The following is a 16,813-nucleotide window of genomic DNA, read 5'->3' on the forward strand; positions in this document are numbered from 1 at the left end:
CCATCCCTGGAGGTATTTAAAAGACATGTAGACGTGGCGCTTAGGGACATGGTTTAGTGGTGGACTTGGCAGTGCTGGGTTAACAGTTGGACTCAATGATCTTAAAGGTCTTTTCCAACCGAAATGATTCTATGATCCTATGACTTGAGACTAAATCACTCATAAGAAAATAAAGCAGTATGAAGACTGAAAAACTGTTCCCAATGGACACACACACTGACCAGCACACTACCACCTACCTTTCTTACACAGCATTTTAGAACGTAATAATTGAGGTTCGTAAGTGTCAGAACTATCTTTTCAGAACCAGTGTACTGAGCCAAGCTTACCTTCTCAGATTGTTGCCCATCTGTCTCGGTTTCCATTTTTTCTTCTTCAGCTCCATCTGAGAAAAGAAGTAAGTAAAGTATTTAGAATTGCCATAATGTCCATTTATCATACTCAACATTTATTTCAGGGTTAACTAAAATTTTCTGTTCTCCACTGACAGCGGTTTAAAGAAAGCCACAACATTAAACTCCTGGAAGACTAAAAGCTTATTATACCAATTTTAGTTTAAAAATCAAGTTTACTTGCCATTTTAAATTTAACTGGTTTTTCTTTTCAGTCCAACAAGCAGGACAAAACATTAAGTTATCTATGCTCTGCTGAAACACCCAGTCTACCTACGTAGAGAGAAACCACCAAATCTATCAATTTTAGCTACATAAAGGACAGTTCGATGCACAGTTCTGCAGTATTCAAGTCATACAGTAATTCCCATTGGTAAGTTGCAGTATTATAAAATGTTTTTCCCAATACATCCAATTTGATTCTGTAGATAGTTGTCAGTTACATGATTAACCTCAATTACAGTGCTGCCAGACTTGTCATTCCTCCTTAGCACAAGATCCCCTGAGCTGCTTTCGATGAAAGGTCTATCCAGAGGCCTTGTCGTGTGTTGCAGGTCAACTGAAGATTTAAATTCCATTTTGCAGGTGGTACAAATACCAGAATTCCCCAAAGCAGTTTTCAAAATAACTATTCAACACCAGAGTAACATTAAGCACTAGCAAATTTGTTAAAGCACTAATACTGTTCTTAAACACTAAGGATCTCATTTTTTCTGGCCCTAAAACCACTGGAGTTCCAGGCAGCGAGCAGTTACCCTCCGCATCGGTTTGATGTGAAACCCTGCACAGTGAAACCTCATTTCACACCCTTCGTACCTGCTGCCCTGCATACACGTGATGACCAACTGGTTCTCCAGTCCCGTATGGCTCTCTGTGCTGTTCCTCCAAACACATTTCTCCCAAAAGCACTCTGAAATGTATCCAAGCCCTCAGAAATACATTCAAAACAAATGTTTGAGTCTGAACTGAACAACGAAGCTTAGATCAAAGAAACTGGCCCAAAAGGTGTAGTCCTATGGTAGATGTTCCTGGACAGCGCTCTCACTCAGACCTTGATCATCCGTTCTCTTGCTTCTTCCTCAGCTGTAATGATACCAATACTTGTGGGTTTGTACTGAAGAGTGGATCAATGAAATAATCCAAGTTCAACCCTAACATTTTCTTCGCCTTTTCACTGAAAAAAGCTGTACTGCAGCTCCTCCTCAAGAGCCCAACTGCAGCTGCCTAGTTAGGTGCTAAACAAGATATGAATCACTTTTGAGCACAAGAGTTGGTTGTTGTTAGATACAAAGCAAGAAAAGAACATAAATTACCAGCTGAAAGCTCTGAGTTTCCTCTGCATCCAAATATAGCCATCCAAAAAATGAGAAACAGAGCTGAGGCTGAACGAACACACCTCCTGACAATGTTGTCACAGGATAGCCTGCTCGACTCCCAGCTTTTTAAAAAGCATGCTTTCCAAGATGCTCTGAAAAACCAGAGCTGAGTTGCACCTTCAGTGCTAACGCTGAAAAAGGTAATAGCGTTGGGTGAGCTCTTACTTCTCCCCAGTGGCTTCAGGTATTGCCGACAGATGTTGTAAGATGTGCAGGGCTCTCCGTAAAACCACCAGTTGCGTTCTCTGGGCAATAACAATTTCCTGGACTGCTCCAGGAGGTAGAGCCTCAGCCTTACACCATGACCTGAATCTTCAGAGGAATCACACGAGACAACCTCTGCCAAGACTGGCTCCAAGACAAGGCTCCCATACTGGAGTCATGAAGTACTTCCTTGTGGAAAGAGAGAAGCATGCCAAGCACATGCTCAGGAGGAGACCTCTACAGAGAGCAGAGGCAGCTCACCTACATCACTGCAGCTTCTGGTTCTGAACTGGTCATCAAAAATCTCCATCTAGTGTGTGACCAAAGAAGTCTTCCTCTCCTCAGAGGCCAAAACAGAAGAGTACAAGTAATTTGGGAAACATTCATAAGAAGGTATAAGCATATAATATGAACTATTGTGATATTTGGAGGGTTCTCTCACTGCCATGGATGTGTGGGTCTGGACGGCACCTGCTGCCTCTTACGCCTTCATATCGGGAACCCAAAACAAGTTTGCCAGACACCCATAAAAACCTGACCTTGACCACAAGCACCCTGAGAGTGCCCTACTACCAGGCATGAAAAAAACCTTAGCTTCAATACACAACTACGTGCTTCCTGCTATTGCTCATTTTGTTTTTTTGGCTGACTAGACTGAGCTCTTCAAGCTTGTAACCTCTTACTTACTGTCTGTTTGGTATTCAAACAGCTATTAGAGATACCTGGTCTGTCTGGTATTCAAACAGCTATTAGAGATACCTGAAGAGTTCTGCCAAAACAGAACCAGGCACCCTTGCATTACAGATTGTTTTCTGAGTAGTAGCTGACCAGTTATCATACCGTCTAACTTCAGCATCTACAGCAGAAGACTAGATAACAGCTTCTCTGGTATACAAGTGAGACCAAAATGAGGAAGGAAAAAAAAATTAAAACCTATGTGTTACCATGTGCTGGATGCACCCACCTCATAAGAGAAGCGTGTGTTTTAACAGCAGTTAGTATCTTCTTGTGCTTAGCGCACATCTCTTGGTGCTAACCCTTGGTTCATTCATTAAGTCATTCCTTTACAGAACACTTTTTTAAAAGGTTCCTACTAACGATAGCAGGCCTCTGAGATAAGAGGATAACAACAAGCATATTGATGGAGAATACCATGAAGGTGTCTGAATAATGTACTACTACTTCCAGATATTTTGCATATGGATTGTTTAAAAGTCCAAGAAATCCCGATTTATTTGCAGCACCCAGCTGTTCTGCAAAAATGCACAAGAGGGAAGTGTCAGCACAACCTCGTACTCCTTGTCTAGGACCTCAGAACTGCAAGAACAGAAACCGTAGTACAATTTAATGTACAGGGGTGTTAAAGAAGGAGCTTATTTAGATCCTGGACTCCAACACATGCTGCTACACCAATACAAAACTCTTGGTGAAAAGCCCTGATCCATCTCTAAGCTTCTGGCTGGTGTAGGGTGTTCATTTTCGGTAATCCTTATTTTACTGGTAATTCCTGTGTGCTACACTGAAGAAAAACAGGTGTACAAAGTGTTTTTGCTTTAATAGCAACAGTTCTGTAGAGAAGTTTTTACAAAAGTCCCTTCCATATATTAGCAAAACCTACTAAAATGTCTGATTGAAAGATAATGGTTTTCCTCTTGGCTTATTTTAAGGTGATAAACCTACTTATCTGAAGTATCTGCCACCATAATTCAATTTATGGAGACTGGGGACATATCTCCTCAGAAGTTTTATTTCAGAGTTAGGATTTAGTGACCTAATAATGTCACAGGGAAAATCTAGATTAGATTTTGTCAGACAGCTATTTCAAGCCTAGAAGCAGAGCTCCAAACTGGGCTTAAAAGTGTCATCCCTTCTAGTAAATGAAAGGGAAAGCTTTACAAAGAAAGCTTTATTCTCTCTTTCAGCAAAAAAAGTGAAGAAAAAGTGCAGAACACTCCAAGTGTGCTTGGGTTGGTAGAGTGGAAGATCACGAGCTCAAACTAGGAAAATACTGCACAGGAATACACAAGTTTCCATTCTGGTGCTGCTTAGCCCAAACACCAAGAACGTCAAGATTCCTAGTACTGGGATACAGTGTAATTGAAAGAAAAAAGTCTATCATTTTCTATAAACAAAAACTTAACCACAGGGAGAAGTGGAGCAATTCTGAAGTTCTGCTTCCTACAAAACTCCAAGTCAGAGTGAAACAGGCCAGAAAAGTTCTAGTCTGTGGACAATTTTAAGGCAAAATGGGGAGGCTTCTGTTTCTTAAAAGCTCATGACTTGATAATTTTTTCACTCTCCCGGAAGACAAGAACCTGGAGCTCAGGTTCTCCAGTCTAGAACATGGCTGAGCAGAGACTCAAGTCTCAGCATCCCATACCAGCAGCGAGCATCTTGACCATCGGGCTACTATCTCATCTGTTGAAGGCTCATAGTCCAAAGGAGTTCCCACAGAAACCTGCAGCTTCACATTTATACTCCAAGGGAGGGGGAAAAATTCCCTAGAAAGTTCTTGTCACACAGTTGCACATGATTTGCTCAGGAACGCAAACTTCACAGGTGACAATACTCCTTGCTAGATTCTGAATCACATTTGAGAGAAAGCTGTAAGGCAATAATCATGTAAGCTGCCCCTAAGAATGCCATAAAATAAAGTCCTATAAGACACAAACTTTCCTCTTCTACCCAAGAAGTCAGCTTGTTCTTGTGTCCTTTAGGTAAGACTGAACTCCCTTTCCACTCTAAACTCAATTCTGAATGTGGGTTTTGTTTTCTGATTACAACACATTTCAAGGTTTCCCACCTTAAGGTAAAGTTTTTCAGAAAAGCAGCATCCAGCAATGCGTGAGTCGCTGCGGCAGCTGAAGACACGAGCACAGGATGAATTTGTGTACGTTTACAATGTGCTACACATCAAGCATTATCATGGATTCTAAGTGTTTGCTATCAATTCTCTACAAGTATTGGGGCAAGTTTTATTAAATATTCATTTTTTATTTCATATACTCATAGAAAGCTTTTGGTTGGAAGGAACCTTTAAAGATCATCCAGATCATCCATGGGCAGGGCCATCTTCCACTAGATCAAGCTGCTAAAAGCCCCGTCTAACCTGACCTTGAACACTTCCAATGATGGAGCATCCACAGCTTCTGTGGGCAAATTTGTAGACCAATCTGTAGACCACGGTAAGAGTTGGTAAGCAACTACTGCTGCGGAGGAAGTTCCAAGGCAAACAGGAGACCCCAGAAAGACAAACTCCTTCCCATCCACCCTTTAGAGAAAATTTTCTCAAAGAAAAAAGCACATAGAGCATCTCACGGTAAGGAAAACTGCCCTTGGACTCTCCCTTGCATCATAATACATTTGACAGACACTTTCCAAAACAAAGTGTTCTTTTATGTTACATAGGGACACATTCAGCTACAAAGAGAGCCAGAGGTATGTATGTGTGACAGTAAGATTATTGCGGACATCCCAATTTAACTTAGGTTTCCTAGTCCTGGCTGTAATAATAAATGTTCTTTTAAAATCAGGATGACAACTTTAGGCAGGTTGTAGTCAATGGTTTTTGAAAACTGTTTTCTCATATTAGCTACTAAGCCCTTATTTGCAGTGACAGCGCTATGCCTCTGCAGTTCCCACTGGCATAAACCATTCTGAACTTGTGTACATCGAGGGGACCGTGCTGAAATACTGCATGTATAAGGAAAAAGAAAGTGAAAGCTATCAATTATTAGTTTGGGGGTTGAGTAAGTTTACCTGGGTTGAAGCAGGTTTTTGCTTCTAAATTACAGGCTATTGAAAGTACCTCAAACCAATTAAGAGTCCCGTAAAAACTAATCTCTAATTCAAATATGAAAGGATCAGGAAAAAACCAAAACATTTCTGACCCTCTGCATGAGAATGACAGAAATTACTCCTGCCTTTCAGTTGGATACAAACACAACCGTACTGATTTTTCTGTATGATCTAATGAGGTTAATGAAAATACATAACTGATAATGCAAACAGGAATTGATCAGTTACATGTCCCTTTTACAAAAGGGGAAGACTTAACTTTAATGAGAAAGAGCCTGTAATCCCTTTTACATGGCACCAATGATGCTCTTTAACCCTCTTCAGCAGGTTTGGTATTATACCTTGCAGGTTATGGGGAATCAAATTAACAATATTTCTTAAATCAGCAAGAGGGAGATGGTTGTGAGTCACCACAAGACATCTTTCAAGAGGGAGAAACCACTTGCAGACCAGGAAACATCACCTCTCCGCGCCCCTCTTCAAACCTGAAGCAGGAAATATTTTCTGTCTCTATGGAAGCTTGTTCTGTTTTGCATATTATCTCCAAGAACACGGAGCCTCGTTTTCTAATACATGAAGAACTTATAACTGACTTCTGACGAAGCCCACTGACTTTACAGAGAAGTTAAATTGACTTTAGGTCAACAAATAAAACTATAAAATATTTCCACGGTAAGAATTTACTGCATTACCAGCAGACAGACACTTGCAGCATAAGCAGATACGTAACCTCCATTGTCATCGGAAGAACAATAAGCAAAACCCTGCATATAAATGCACAGAATCACTAGCATGAGTTTCAGCTCAGCAAATAGTTTAAATATGCCCTCAAGACATCCCAGCCTCCTTTGTTTTCACTAAGGCAATACACACAACCTGTCAAAAGTCAGGCTTGAATATTAATATTTAATTGAGAGGAAATATACTATAGCTATGGAAAAATCCTGGGTCTGAATATGATAGTTACGCTATTATCTAAACCATAATTTACATTTTCCACAGTAAGTCAGGACTCCGCAGCCACCAGAGCTTCCTCTGTTTCTGCTTCACGCAGCTTGTAGCTGTACAGCACAATAACCAGGTGGGCTTCCATGAAGAAGGGTGGAGAGTTCACAGAAAGCTGCTGCAGCTTTCGTGCGAGCTGCACGAGTCCATCACAAGAGGACTGACGGGCTCAATCCTCCAGCGGCGCAGAACTAGCTCACAGCCACCTGGATACACGCAAAGTGAATGAAGTACTCGGAGACTGTTCATTTTAACAATACTTGCATTATTTCAGAGTTAAAGCACACCCTGGAGACCAGAAGAGAAATCATCCTGCCAAAAATGAAGTAAAATAACTTCTCCTGTGTATGTATACTTGTGTGTAGTTTTCTAGTATGTGTATTTGAGAATGATACAAAATCATCCATAAAATATTAAATTTAATCATCCATTTAAATAGCTTACAGTTGTAGCAGACAGTAAATCAGACCACCAGTCCCTCAGTGCTTACTGTCACAGATGAGCTACAGCTTGAAGCATCCATACACTTGTGTCAGCGGAAATACTTTCAGTGAAATGTTTGTTAGAATAAGACCTAAAATGCACAAGTAACTGCCTCCAACACAGGCACTTCAGCGACTGCCTCGTGCCTCATTCAGTGACTGCATATATGTGCAATGTAGTTAATCACCTTTGGAAAGCCATTAAGAAAGCACACATACTCAGTGAAGACTTAATTGAAACTACTAAGTACCACAGGCGTACCGAGTATTTCCCTTCTCTGGAGCTTAATCACTAGCCTAATGAGCTACGATCCCTTGTTTACTCTCAATTCATTTTTACTAAAACAGATGCGAAGCATCTTCATGTATTGCACTGTAACCTACAGTGGGGCACTATCTTGGAAAGTAAAAGACAGTGTCTACCATGCTTACCACAGCCCCTGAAGCACTTGAGTCTCCCCTTAACTCTACTGAAGCCTTCCTATATCAATTTAAAAAGGAACCATCACCAGCTTTTAGAAAAACTAACGATGAAGACTTAAAAGAGGAGATTCTTGACTATTAACGTAAGCTCCTGCAATCTGTTCTAGTCATATTTTCCCCTTTCACATTCCACATTGCCTATAATTCACCAACATTAAGAGTTTTTAAATCATTATGGAGCTATGACATAATTTTATTTCTAAAATATAACAACTGATGAACTTTAATTATAGTACGGAACCCTAAGTAGATCTTTTTAGTTCTCCATAGTGACATTTAGATATAAAACTTCAGGTCTAGCCATGCAGAAACACAGCTCCATTTCAGCAGTTGCACACCACAACACTACACTTCAACGTATTAAACACACCTCTGCAAGTGCAAGCTATGGATTCCCCCATGCCCTCCAGTGCAAAGCTGTTTTGGAGGTGGAAGGCACCGCAGATTGTTGAGTGACCCAGTTCACTCTTGCTGAGCAGCTCCCCCAGGGAGAACCATCTGCTGTTGTCCTAATTTATTCCATTAGTCACAGCCCAATACAAATCGCATTAACTGTAACAGGACAGTATTACTTATAGAACTCACCACACAGCTCATTCAGAAATAATCGTGTTATGGTCATCTGCTCTCCAACTCCCCATATTAAATGACAAGCACTTCAAAATCTTTATTTGCAACTTGTGTGCAAATTCTCCTGGAGAAAGGGCTAACCTACAGACTAGCAATATCACCGATGATGTAGCAATGGTAAACTTCCGCAGTCGTGCTGCAGGATTAAGAATTAAGATTCAAAGCAGCACAGATGTGACAGAGGTCCTTAACGTACTACAGTGAAGCCTGTACTTGGAGAATATGGAAAAAGGAAACAAAGCCCCAGTAAGAAAGATTTAACTTAAGCTGAGCTTATTTTAAAATAACTATCAAATTAAACTTAGTCCCAGATAGAATAACATCTAGATTTGTTTCATAGTAAACTTGAAAATAAACCCCAAAGCCTTGCCGTTTCAACAGGGCTTCGATGCTTGCTGTCAGTTTTGCGCAACAGAGCATTGCAGAACAGGGAGAAGCAGGTATTCCAGATGCTAGTGTTCCCCTTTCCGCACATACTCCGCATCTTCCCAAAGCACTGAGCTGCCTCACATCAAGTCTATCCCACTGAGTGTAGAACTGAAAAATGTAACAGAAGGATTGAGTGGTCCGATAACTTCTTTTCTATTTAAAAAATATCTTAATGAGTTAAGCGGTACTTTTAAATCTAATTTAGAAGTGTAGTTTTAAAATGGACATTAAGTACCATAAATAGTAGACGTGCGTCTTCACCTGTATGACTAGCAGTTGATAACTGAACAGCACTGGAACACAGAGGTCCCTTACAATCCCATCACACAATTTGGCACCTTGCTCATGTCTCTAGAAGGGGTGACAGCAGGTCAACTATGAGATGCGCAAGCACAGCCCAAATCAAACCTTCCAGTCAATCTAGATTACATGCTGTTCAGTTTTACCCAAAGCTATACGAGCCTTTAAATATCTAGTCACTAAATTCACCAAAATGATTCATGATAAGCTGAACAAAACAGCAGCCAACAATGCTGGAGAGAAAAATAAAGATCTACAGACAAGTCGGTAGATCTGCACCAAACTCAAGAGGTGAAAGTCTGAGAAGGTCAGTAGGTACGTAGCAAAACGTGCGTGTCTACTCATTTTACTGTTGAAGGAGAGCCAAAATAGGGTTAAACAGAAAGGGTTACACAAAGTGGTTTCACTTTATAGGGAGTTGCCACAAGATACACTTTTACTCTCCATAGTAATGAATAAACAATTTGCACCTGTCAAAGTTTCAGATAAGAGACTTAATACCAGAATATCTGCTGAATACTACAAGAAAACAGCTCAATTGAAACCGAGCTCTAAAACAAGAGCTTGTTAGTATGGCAGAGGAATGTACAACAACCAGAGCCAAGAATCGTGGCATTATCATGTACCAGTCTATCTTTTAATAAAAAGTTCCTTTTCTGCTACCACCACAGTTAGCAATGTACTCAGAGTACAAGACTTGCATTAAAACTGGTTACCAAAAGGTGTGATATAACATTATAAATTCAGCTGCAGCACAAAGAGCCAATAAAACTCAGTTTGCTTATCATAACTATAATGCTAGAAAGGCAGTGTCCTCTAACTACTCCAATACCCAGAGAATTGGCATGAAATGTTCTGCTCTGGTATTTTTGCCCACTCAACTCTATGCATCCCAAGCAATGGCATTTCCACATAGTCAGAGTCGGAAAACAAATTTCTGAAACTAAAGCTGGTCCTAAGTTCATTAATTCAGTGGAAAGAGTTAATAATCCTGCAGCAAGCAGAACTGGAATGACCTGTCACACTCTCCTTACCTGCGATTCCCGTGTCGTATTGGAGGTGAACTTACGGTTTATTATGAGTCAGAAGAAAATGCCTAAGGAACCTCATCTGCAGAAATTTCTGCATTTTGATGGACAGCCTACCGATTTTCTCCGGCTCATCTGGACCTGTTCCAGCAATGCAGCTGCTCTCTAGTCCGTATGTTGGATCCACCTTCCCAGAGGCTCTTGCTGCTTCTTGTACTTTCTTTACATGAGCTTCAACAAGCTCCAGTGGTACCTCCTCTCTGACTCGAGAAAACTCCTCTGTTAGAAATTACACAGTGTTATATTGCGAGGGTTTTAAAGAAAACTAAAAGTTATGATTTTCTCAGATCAATGTGCAGGTAAATCTCGTGACAAAATGAATTCTCAAATATTTAAGTTCCTTATTTTCACATGAGGTAGTTAATTTTCTCTCTCAAACGTGGTAGGAAATAGTCTCCTCCCAATTATGTAAAACTGTCTTTTACGTGGAAAAATAAGGAAAAAAGTGAAAGGAACTATTTCGTCGAGTTTCTTAGAGGACCCATATAACTTCACACAAGTAAAGCAGGAAAACTGAAAGTTTAGCATTGTGCATTTACCCATAGCTAAACTAATGACAGTGGTCACAGTAACACCAACTACTAGGTGGTGCCTGCAAACACTACCAATAGTCAGTGAGCACAGAAGGGGAATGCAAGCCATCTTTAGACATTCAGTGGCCTTTAAGAGCTATTCTAACTTGCCTGTAAATTGGCAGTTTCAGTAACAACAGAACACAATACTGGCTATCAGTAGACCTGTTTTCTACATACATGTAAATTTGTTTTTACAACTTATTGCCCACCCTGAAGAACTCTAGAAACAGTTGATTTTAAGAGCAGACCAACAGAGAGCAAAGTTGTAGAGACAGGGCAAAAAAACCCGCTGGGGCAAACTCATACCTAACGCAGCCTTTGCTGCGGCTGATGCCACCCGGGGATCCACCACCGACGCCAGAAAAGCTACGGTACTCATCACTGGATTGCCAGATTGGCTGAAAGGTACGGGCTGGTAAGCCAGCGGGCCCAGAGACGCATCGGAGTTCTCCAAATAGGGGTCTTCAATCGGAAGTCTCAGAAAATGGAGAATGCACTCATCTTGGGTACGGCTCCCAACATGCTCTGAGACTTTGTTCCAGTCATCTTTGTACATCTCCAGAGCCTGCAAAAGATGAAAATCGTTGTATATACGTTGACTGCTCGGGGGGGGGGAACCCAAAAACAAACCTACTTCATGCAAAAAGATTTTCAATACTAGTTATTTTGGTGATGGAACAATAAATCGGGATCAGAAAACTATTTAAAATTGTATTTTTTCTGGTAGCAAAGTTATTCTGCATAAGAAATATGAACATCTCACTGGGACATCAGCTAAATTTAAGCTGCAGGGATCATCACACGAGTTTTATGCTGTTACTGTATCAGAATTGTCAGAAGATTTGGGATTTACGAATAATATTTGCATAGCTAGTGTTTCCCCATTTTGCTTTCACATGAAAAGCTTTAGAGAGAAGTAAGTTTGCTTGTCCTACCAAGTCTCACCAATTCTTTTGATTCCCATAACTACTCACCCTGAGGGCACTCTTGTGTTCTCTCACTTATGTCTTAACACACTAAGCTCTTTGGGGCAGGAACAGGATTTATTTCACACATATATACTAGCTATGATGGTGAAGTCCAGTTTTTAGATCCAACAGATGTTATGAAAATGAAAGAGCATCAAACCAGGGGAAAAGAGAAAAATATGTCTGATATCACGAAGCCAGAAGAGATCAGTTCTCTAGAAACTGTTAAACAGTCTGATTTTTGTTATGCATTCAGGTTAACAAATCATCATTACGTAGATAAGCCACCTGATAAAGTAAGAACTTCCAGATTAAATCAAAGATTTTGTAATTCAGAATTTCAGTCGCTTTTAAAGTTACTGAAGAAGTCTTAACAAAACAATTTAATAACAATGAGCTACTGAAGTCCCTGCACCAGTTTTTCAAAAACTAACAAATTAGTGCTGTAAAAACCCAAAGTGCTAGCCTAATAGAATATTATCCCTTAACAAGCAGGGGTTTTTTTCCCTAAACACTGTTTTAGTTATTTAAGCATTTGGATAGCATAAAATAAGTGTTGAAGTATCCTGAACCGTTAACTTTTACATTACTGAGATGATTCACGGTCCAGTCACCTAGAAAAAGTAAAAAGCCATTTGAGATCTAGGCAAAATATGTTGAACTTAAAAGTGAAAATGGGATCTGCAACTCACAGGCATAACAGAAGTCTTCCGAAAATATTTAATACCAGAGGCCTGAGCAAGGGTGGTAAACACCTTTCTGTTTGAGTTGCAGATCCCATTTTCGTTTTGAACTTTAACATATTTGGCCGAGAAGTCAAGCTGGTTTTTTACTTACACTGTACTTACCCTGCCACAAACAAAGGTAACCAGCTTCTGCATCGCTTCACAGCAAGCGAGCAGGCGTTTTAGCAATAACTGGGGGAGGGGGAAGAACAGAGTTTGAAGTAGGTATTATTAGACTGCTTGGAGGATCCCTGTGATATGTCCTTGCTGACTTGCTGGCCATCAGGCAGGCTGCCTTGGATTTTAAGGCACCTGTCTGCAGGTATAATATATTTCAGAAGACACAGAAATCATCCTCCTCCTAAACTAACTGCTCATGACAACCAAGTTTCCCCAACTAAGCAGTATGTCCATTTAAGCATGAATGTTAAGAACAAATAAAGTTAATAGCTTTTCAATACTTGAGATCTTTCCCACAAGGCTGAGAACTACCAGAAATCTCAACCTTCAGGGTAACCCGCAAGACTGACTGAACTCTCCACGTGCACAACCTTTTGCAGCATAAAGGCAGAATTCAGAGCAAACGGGCTGCTCAACTGGACAGCATCTGTCGGACATCATGAGGAAGATACATCCAACATGTCTGAGTAGTACACAAAGGCACACAAAGTTAATATGCTGGATGTTTCTGCAGAGTTGCTAGTGACGAGTAGAAGACAGAAACTGAGCCAGCAGCCTCACGTGTTAAGAATTCCCCAGCCTGGGAAGGGACATTTCCACAAAACAAGTTACTACGTATATGAAGGTTGTGCACTCAGAAGACGTTTGCCTGCAGGACCATGTGTAAACCAGTCTTTTTCATCAACGCCAAAACATTTTTTCTCTCTCTCTCATAGCTAGGTCTTACTGCTTAAATTGGGTGGGAAGGAGGGGAAAAAAAACCCCAGTGTATCTTCAGAAGGCCACTGGTTCCCTGCTCCTTCCCTTAAAACACTGGGTGTGAGATTAGCTGGGCAAGTACCAGACTACAGGAACGCTGTGCTCCAGCAGAGCTTAGCTGGATGGAAAGAACAATACAGGAACTGTTGAAGACCATGAGCCAGACAACATGAAGGCTTCTGAAAGCTCAATGGAAAGAACAATTTGCTTTGGGAATGAACCAAGGACAGACTACATTGGACAGCCTGGTCCATACCGCGGGAATCAACGGTCCCTAACTGCTTATGAACCGTTCTCCTGACCTGTCTGATCTTGCCCAAGTGTTTAAAGAAATGAGAAACTGCTTAGTTCACTAGGTCATGGTCACGGAGAAATATTTCTTCAACCTTCATTTCACTTTACTCATGGGGAAATATTTCTTCAACCTTCATTTCACTTTCCCTAATTTCATCTCTGTGCCGTAAGTTATGTGTCACTGTCTATCCATTTTTAATCACACTAGCGTATCAGCTCTGCTTTTCATGACCACACAAGGTTTTGGTTTTTTTTTTTTTCTCATTCTCCTTCATTGCTTGTTATTTTTCTGCTAGACGAACTAGCTCTCACAATAGTTGTCCTTATCATAAATAGCTGAAAATGCACTTAACTATGCACGAATAGTACTCTGTGGAGATACGGAGAAGCAGTGTGGCAGGGAAGATGATTCTGGGAGGGAAACAGTATTTCCTCCCCCCAATTTATTCGGTCAACAGGCGGAAGGACAATAATTATTTTAGATAAGATTTATTCTTTGGAACTTCACTGCATATATATTTGCCCAAAGCTACCCTGAGGATTTAATTGGACTGAGCTGGCTTGTTATAGCTGAATTACTTATGCTTGAACTAATATACTCTTTACTGGTTTATCCACGAAGAATGAAGAACAAAAACATTACTAATTTAAACTCACATTAAATAAAATTGTAATCTGAAGACTTTAGGGTTTTTTGTTTTGTTTTTTAAAATAAAGAAGAATGTCATCTGGATTATTTCATTAGGCTACTACTTGCCATGTACAACTATAAGCTACAAACGTACAAAAGAATGATTTTTAAATACTACTACTAGTAAGCAAAGAAGCCAGCATATCAAGAAAGACATCTTAGCTGTTTTCACCCTATAAGCAAATTTTTTCCATGTGCCAATAGAAGAGTATCGTCTAAACAGTGCGTATCAACCTAACAAAAAAATAAATATCTATTTTGGCTGTTTGATGAACACACTTCCATATCTGTGAAGGCTGAACCAAAGTATGCTGCTGATAAGGCACTTTGGCTAGCTCAGAAAAGAAGCCACACACAGAAGCTGAGTATTGTTCAGCACCATCAAGCACTGTCAAGATCCATTGTCCATGCTTTTCCTTGTGAAATTACCTTTTCAATGGGTTTACTGACACATATAAAGACAAAAAAGCCAGAACAATCACACAATTGCAGTCTGCTTTAAGCTCTCTCTTCAAGTAAACACAAACACAAAAAACAACCCCAAAACTGGAATTCTTATACCAGAACCCTGAATTACGTAAAAGGAAAAAAATCAACCACCCAACCTCTACATCAAGAAAATGTTCCTGTAAAAGAAAGCTAGGTAGATGATAATTTCTTTACAGGAAGCAGCAGCACATTAATTATTTCAGGCCACCGAGATTCTTCTTCTGACGAAGCGCTATGAAAAAACAATGCTGCCCTGATAGTGTGAAAGACTAGAACATGCTTCTGCAGCGCACCTCACGTGATGGTTTTCATCCTAGGCTGGAACTCCAAGAGACCTGACAATTACCATGTGGTTCAAGAGCATCAGATTAAGCAATCTGGGGACAAAAACCTGATCTAGTGTGCCGGCAGTTCTTTGAGCTAATTTTTACAGTACCTGGTTTGAGTCATCTCATGTATATTTCTTGTAGACTTCCAGAAAAATCTTAAAGAATACATCAAGTGCAGCTATGTGGCAAAAAGAATGAGTAGATGTATGGGATTAAAGAGTTACCAAATAAAGAGCTTCCCTTCTTAGCGGCAGGAGACAGGAAACAGCCTCAACTGTTTCTTAACAATTTAAACTTCAAAAATTAGCTGTTTCCCTAACATGCTATGGCATAGCCAGGAACTTGTAAAGATTATCAGAATTTCAAAGTATTTATCTTAGTGGCAGGTAAGCCACTACTTGAAAGGCATTTATTTCATACCGTTAGCAATTTCTGTTTAATGAAAAGACCTCTCTGCACTGCAAGATCTGTTCTTGAGTTTATGCAAACATTCTTAAATACTTAATTTCTGGCTTGCAGGTACAAGTTAGATAGAACCGAACCTTAAAGTACATGACGCCCCTCTATTACATAGATGTTACTGCCATCTCTTTTTAGTAGTAACTTCCTTGTAGCCATGACAGTCAAATAAAGAGATATGGTTTTTCAAGGGAGAGCTGTAACCTTTTACCAATTTAAAAGCCATAACCACAACAGACAGGCAGCCATGTATACACAGATACTCAACCGCTCCCCTCCTCCAGCTACACCAGTTGAGTCCCAAGAGATTGCTCCCCACTATAAACTCTGCTTCGCTATTCCAGTTTCTGTAAAAGCATGCAGCTGTCATCTAACTCCACTTCAAAAAATTTATTAACCTACATGCAGAATATTATATGCTTTAAAAATCTACACGTTTTGATTTCCTAGCCTTTGGTTTTGCCCTCATGAACTTACTTCTAATAGCAGCAATGTCTCTTGTTCTGTCCATTCTCTTCCAGCACTTGCACCTTTACTCTACAAAAGATGGGGGAAAAGTAGTGAAATACAGGTCTTTTTGCACAGAACTTTTTAGAAGAAAACATTAAAGAAAGGGGAAGAACCTGTTATTTAATCCACTCAAACATGTACCTTTCACAACCCTCCTACTACAGCTAACCAATCCCTGGTTATCTCGTACAGTGCTTCAGTTCACGTGATTTACTTACGTAGTCAAGGCACACAGGCGAGTACATTCCTGCAGTCTCTGCGGAGGCTGGGGGTTACAGATCCCACCTTCCCAACACGTCTAGGAGAACCTGCAACTCCTCTTTTATGCCAAGCCAAAGCAAAGTGATTTGGTACTCTTTTCTCCTGGCTCCCGGCTATCTTTGCTTGCACATACAGTAAACAGAAAAGCGGATTTTCCTAAATAATAAAAACCCTTAGGAGTGCTGATGGCATTCTGGTCAGCTTGACTTTGGCCAGTAAAATTAACCAAGAACAGAGCAGTTTACACAAAGCATTCTACAGTTCCCACCAAGGACAGCGGCAGCCAACAGACACAATGGAATATCTAACCCCCTCACCAGCTGCTGGACAGCCGGAGGAGGCTGCTGTCCGTTGAGGAGACAGTATTACTTGATTCAGGCACACCT

At 40.4% G+C, this 16,813-nt stretch overlaps 1 protein-coding gene across 2 annotated transcripts in view; it reads right to left on the minus strand.

Annotated features, from left to right (window-relative positions):
* SMARCC1 (SWI/SNF related, matrix associated, actin dependent regulator of chromatin subfamily c member 1) overlaps window positions 1-16,813 on the minus strand; it is a 90,121-nt gene that overhangs the window by 32,043 nt on the left and 41,265 nt on the right. For both annotated transcript variants that reach the window (XM_009284477.2, XM_009284468.2), the window contains exons 18-21: window positions 16,134-16,193; window positions 11,069-11,327; window positions 10,245-10,406; window positions 330-385 (exon numbers count right to left, since the gene is read on the minus strand). In XM_009284477.2, the coding sequence (XP_009282752.1) occupies window positions 330-385; window positions 10,245-10,406; window positions 11,069-11,327; window positions 16,134-16,193 (537 nt within the window). The remainder of the gene's footprint in view (window positions 1-329; window positions 386-10,244; window positions 10,407-11,068; window positions 11,328-16,133; window positions 16,194-16,813) is intronic.

This window comes from Aptenodytes forsteri, unplaced genomic scaffold (genome assembly GCF_000699145.1).
Source record: "Aptenodytes forsteri isolate BGI_AS27 unplaced genomic scaffold, ASM69914v1 Scaffold428, whole genome shotgun sequence".
NCBI lineage: Eukaryota > Metazoa > Chordata > Aves > Sphenisciformes > Spheniscidae > Aptenodytes > Aptenodytes forsteri.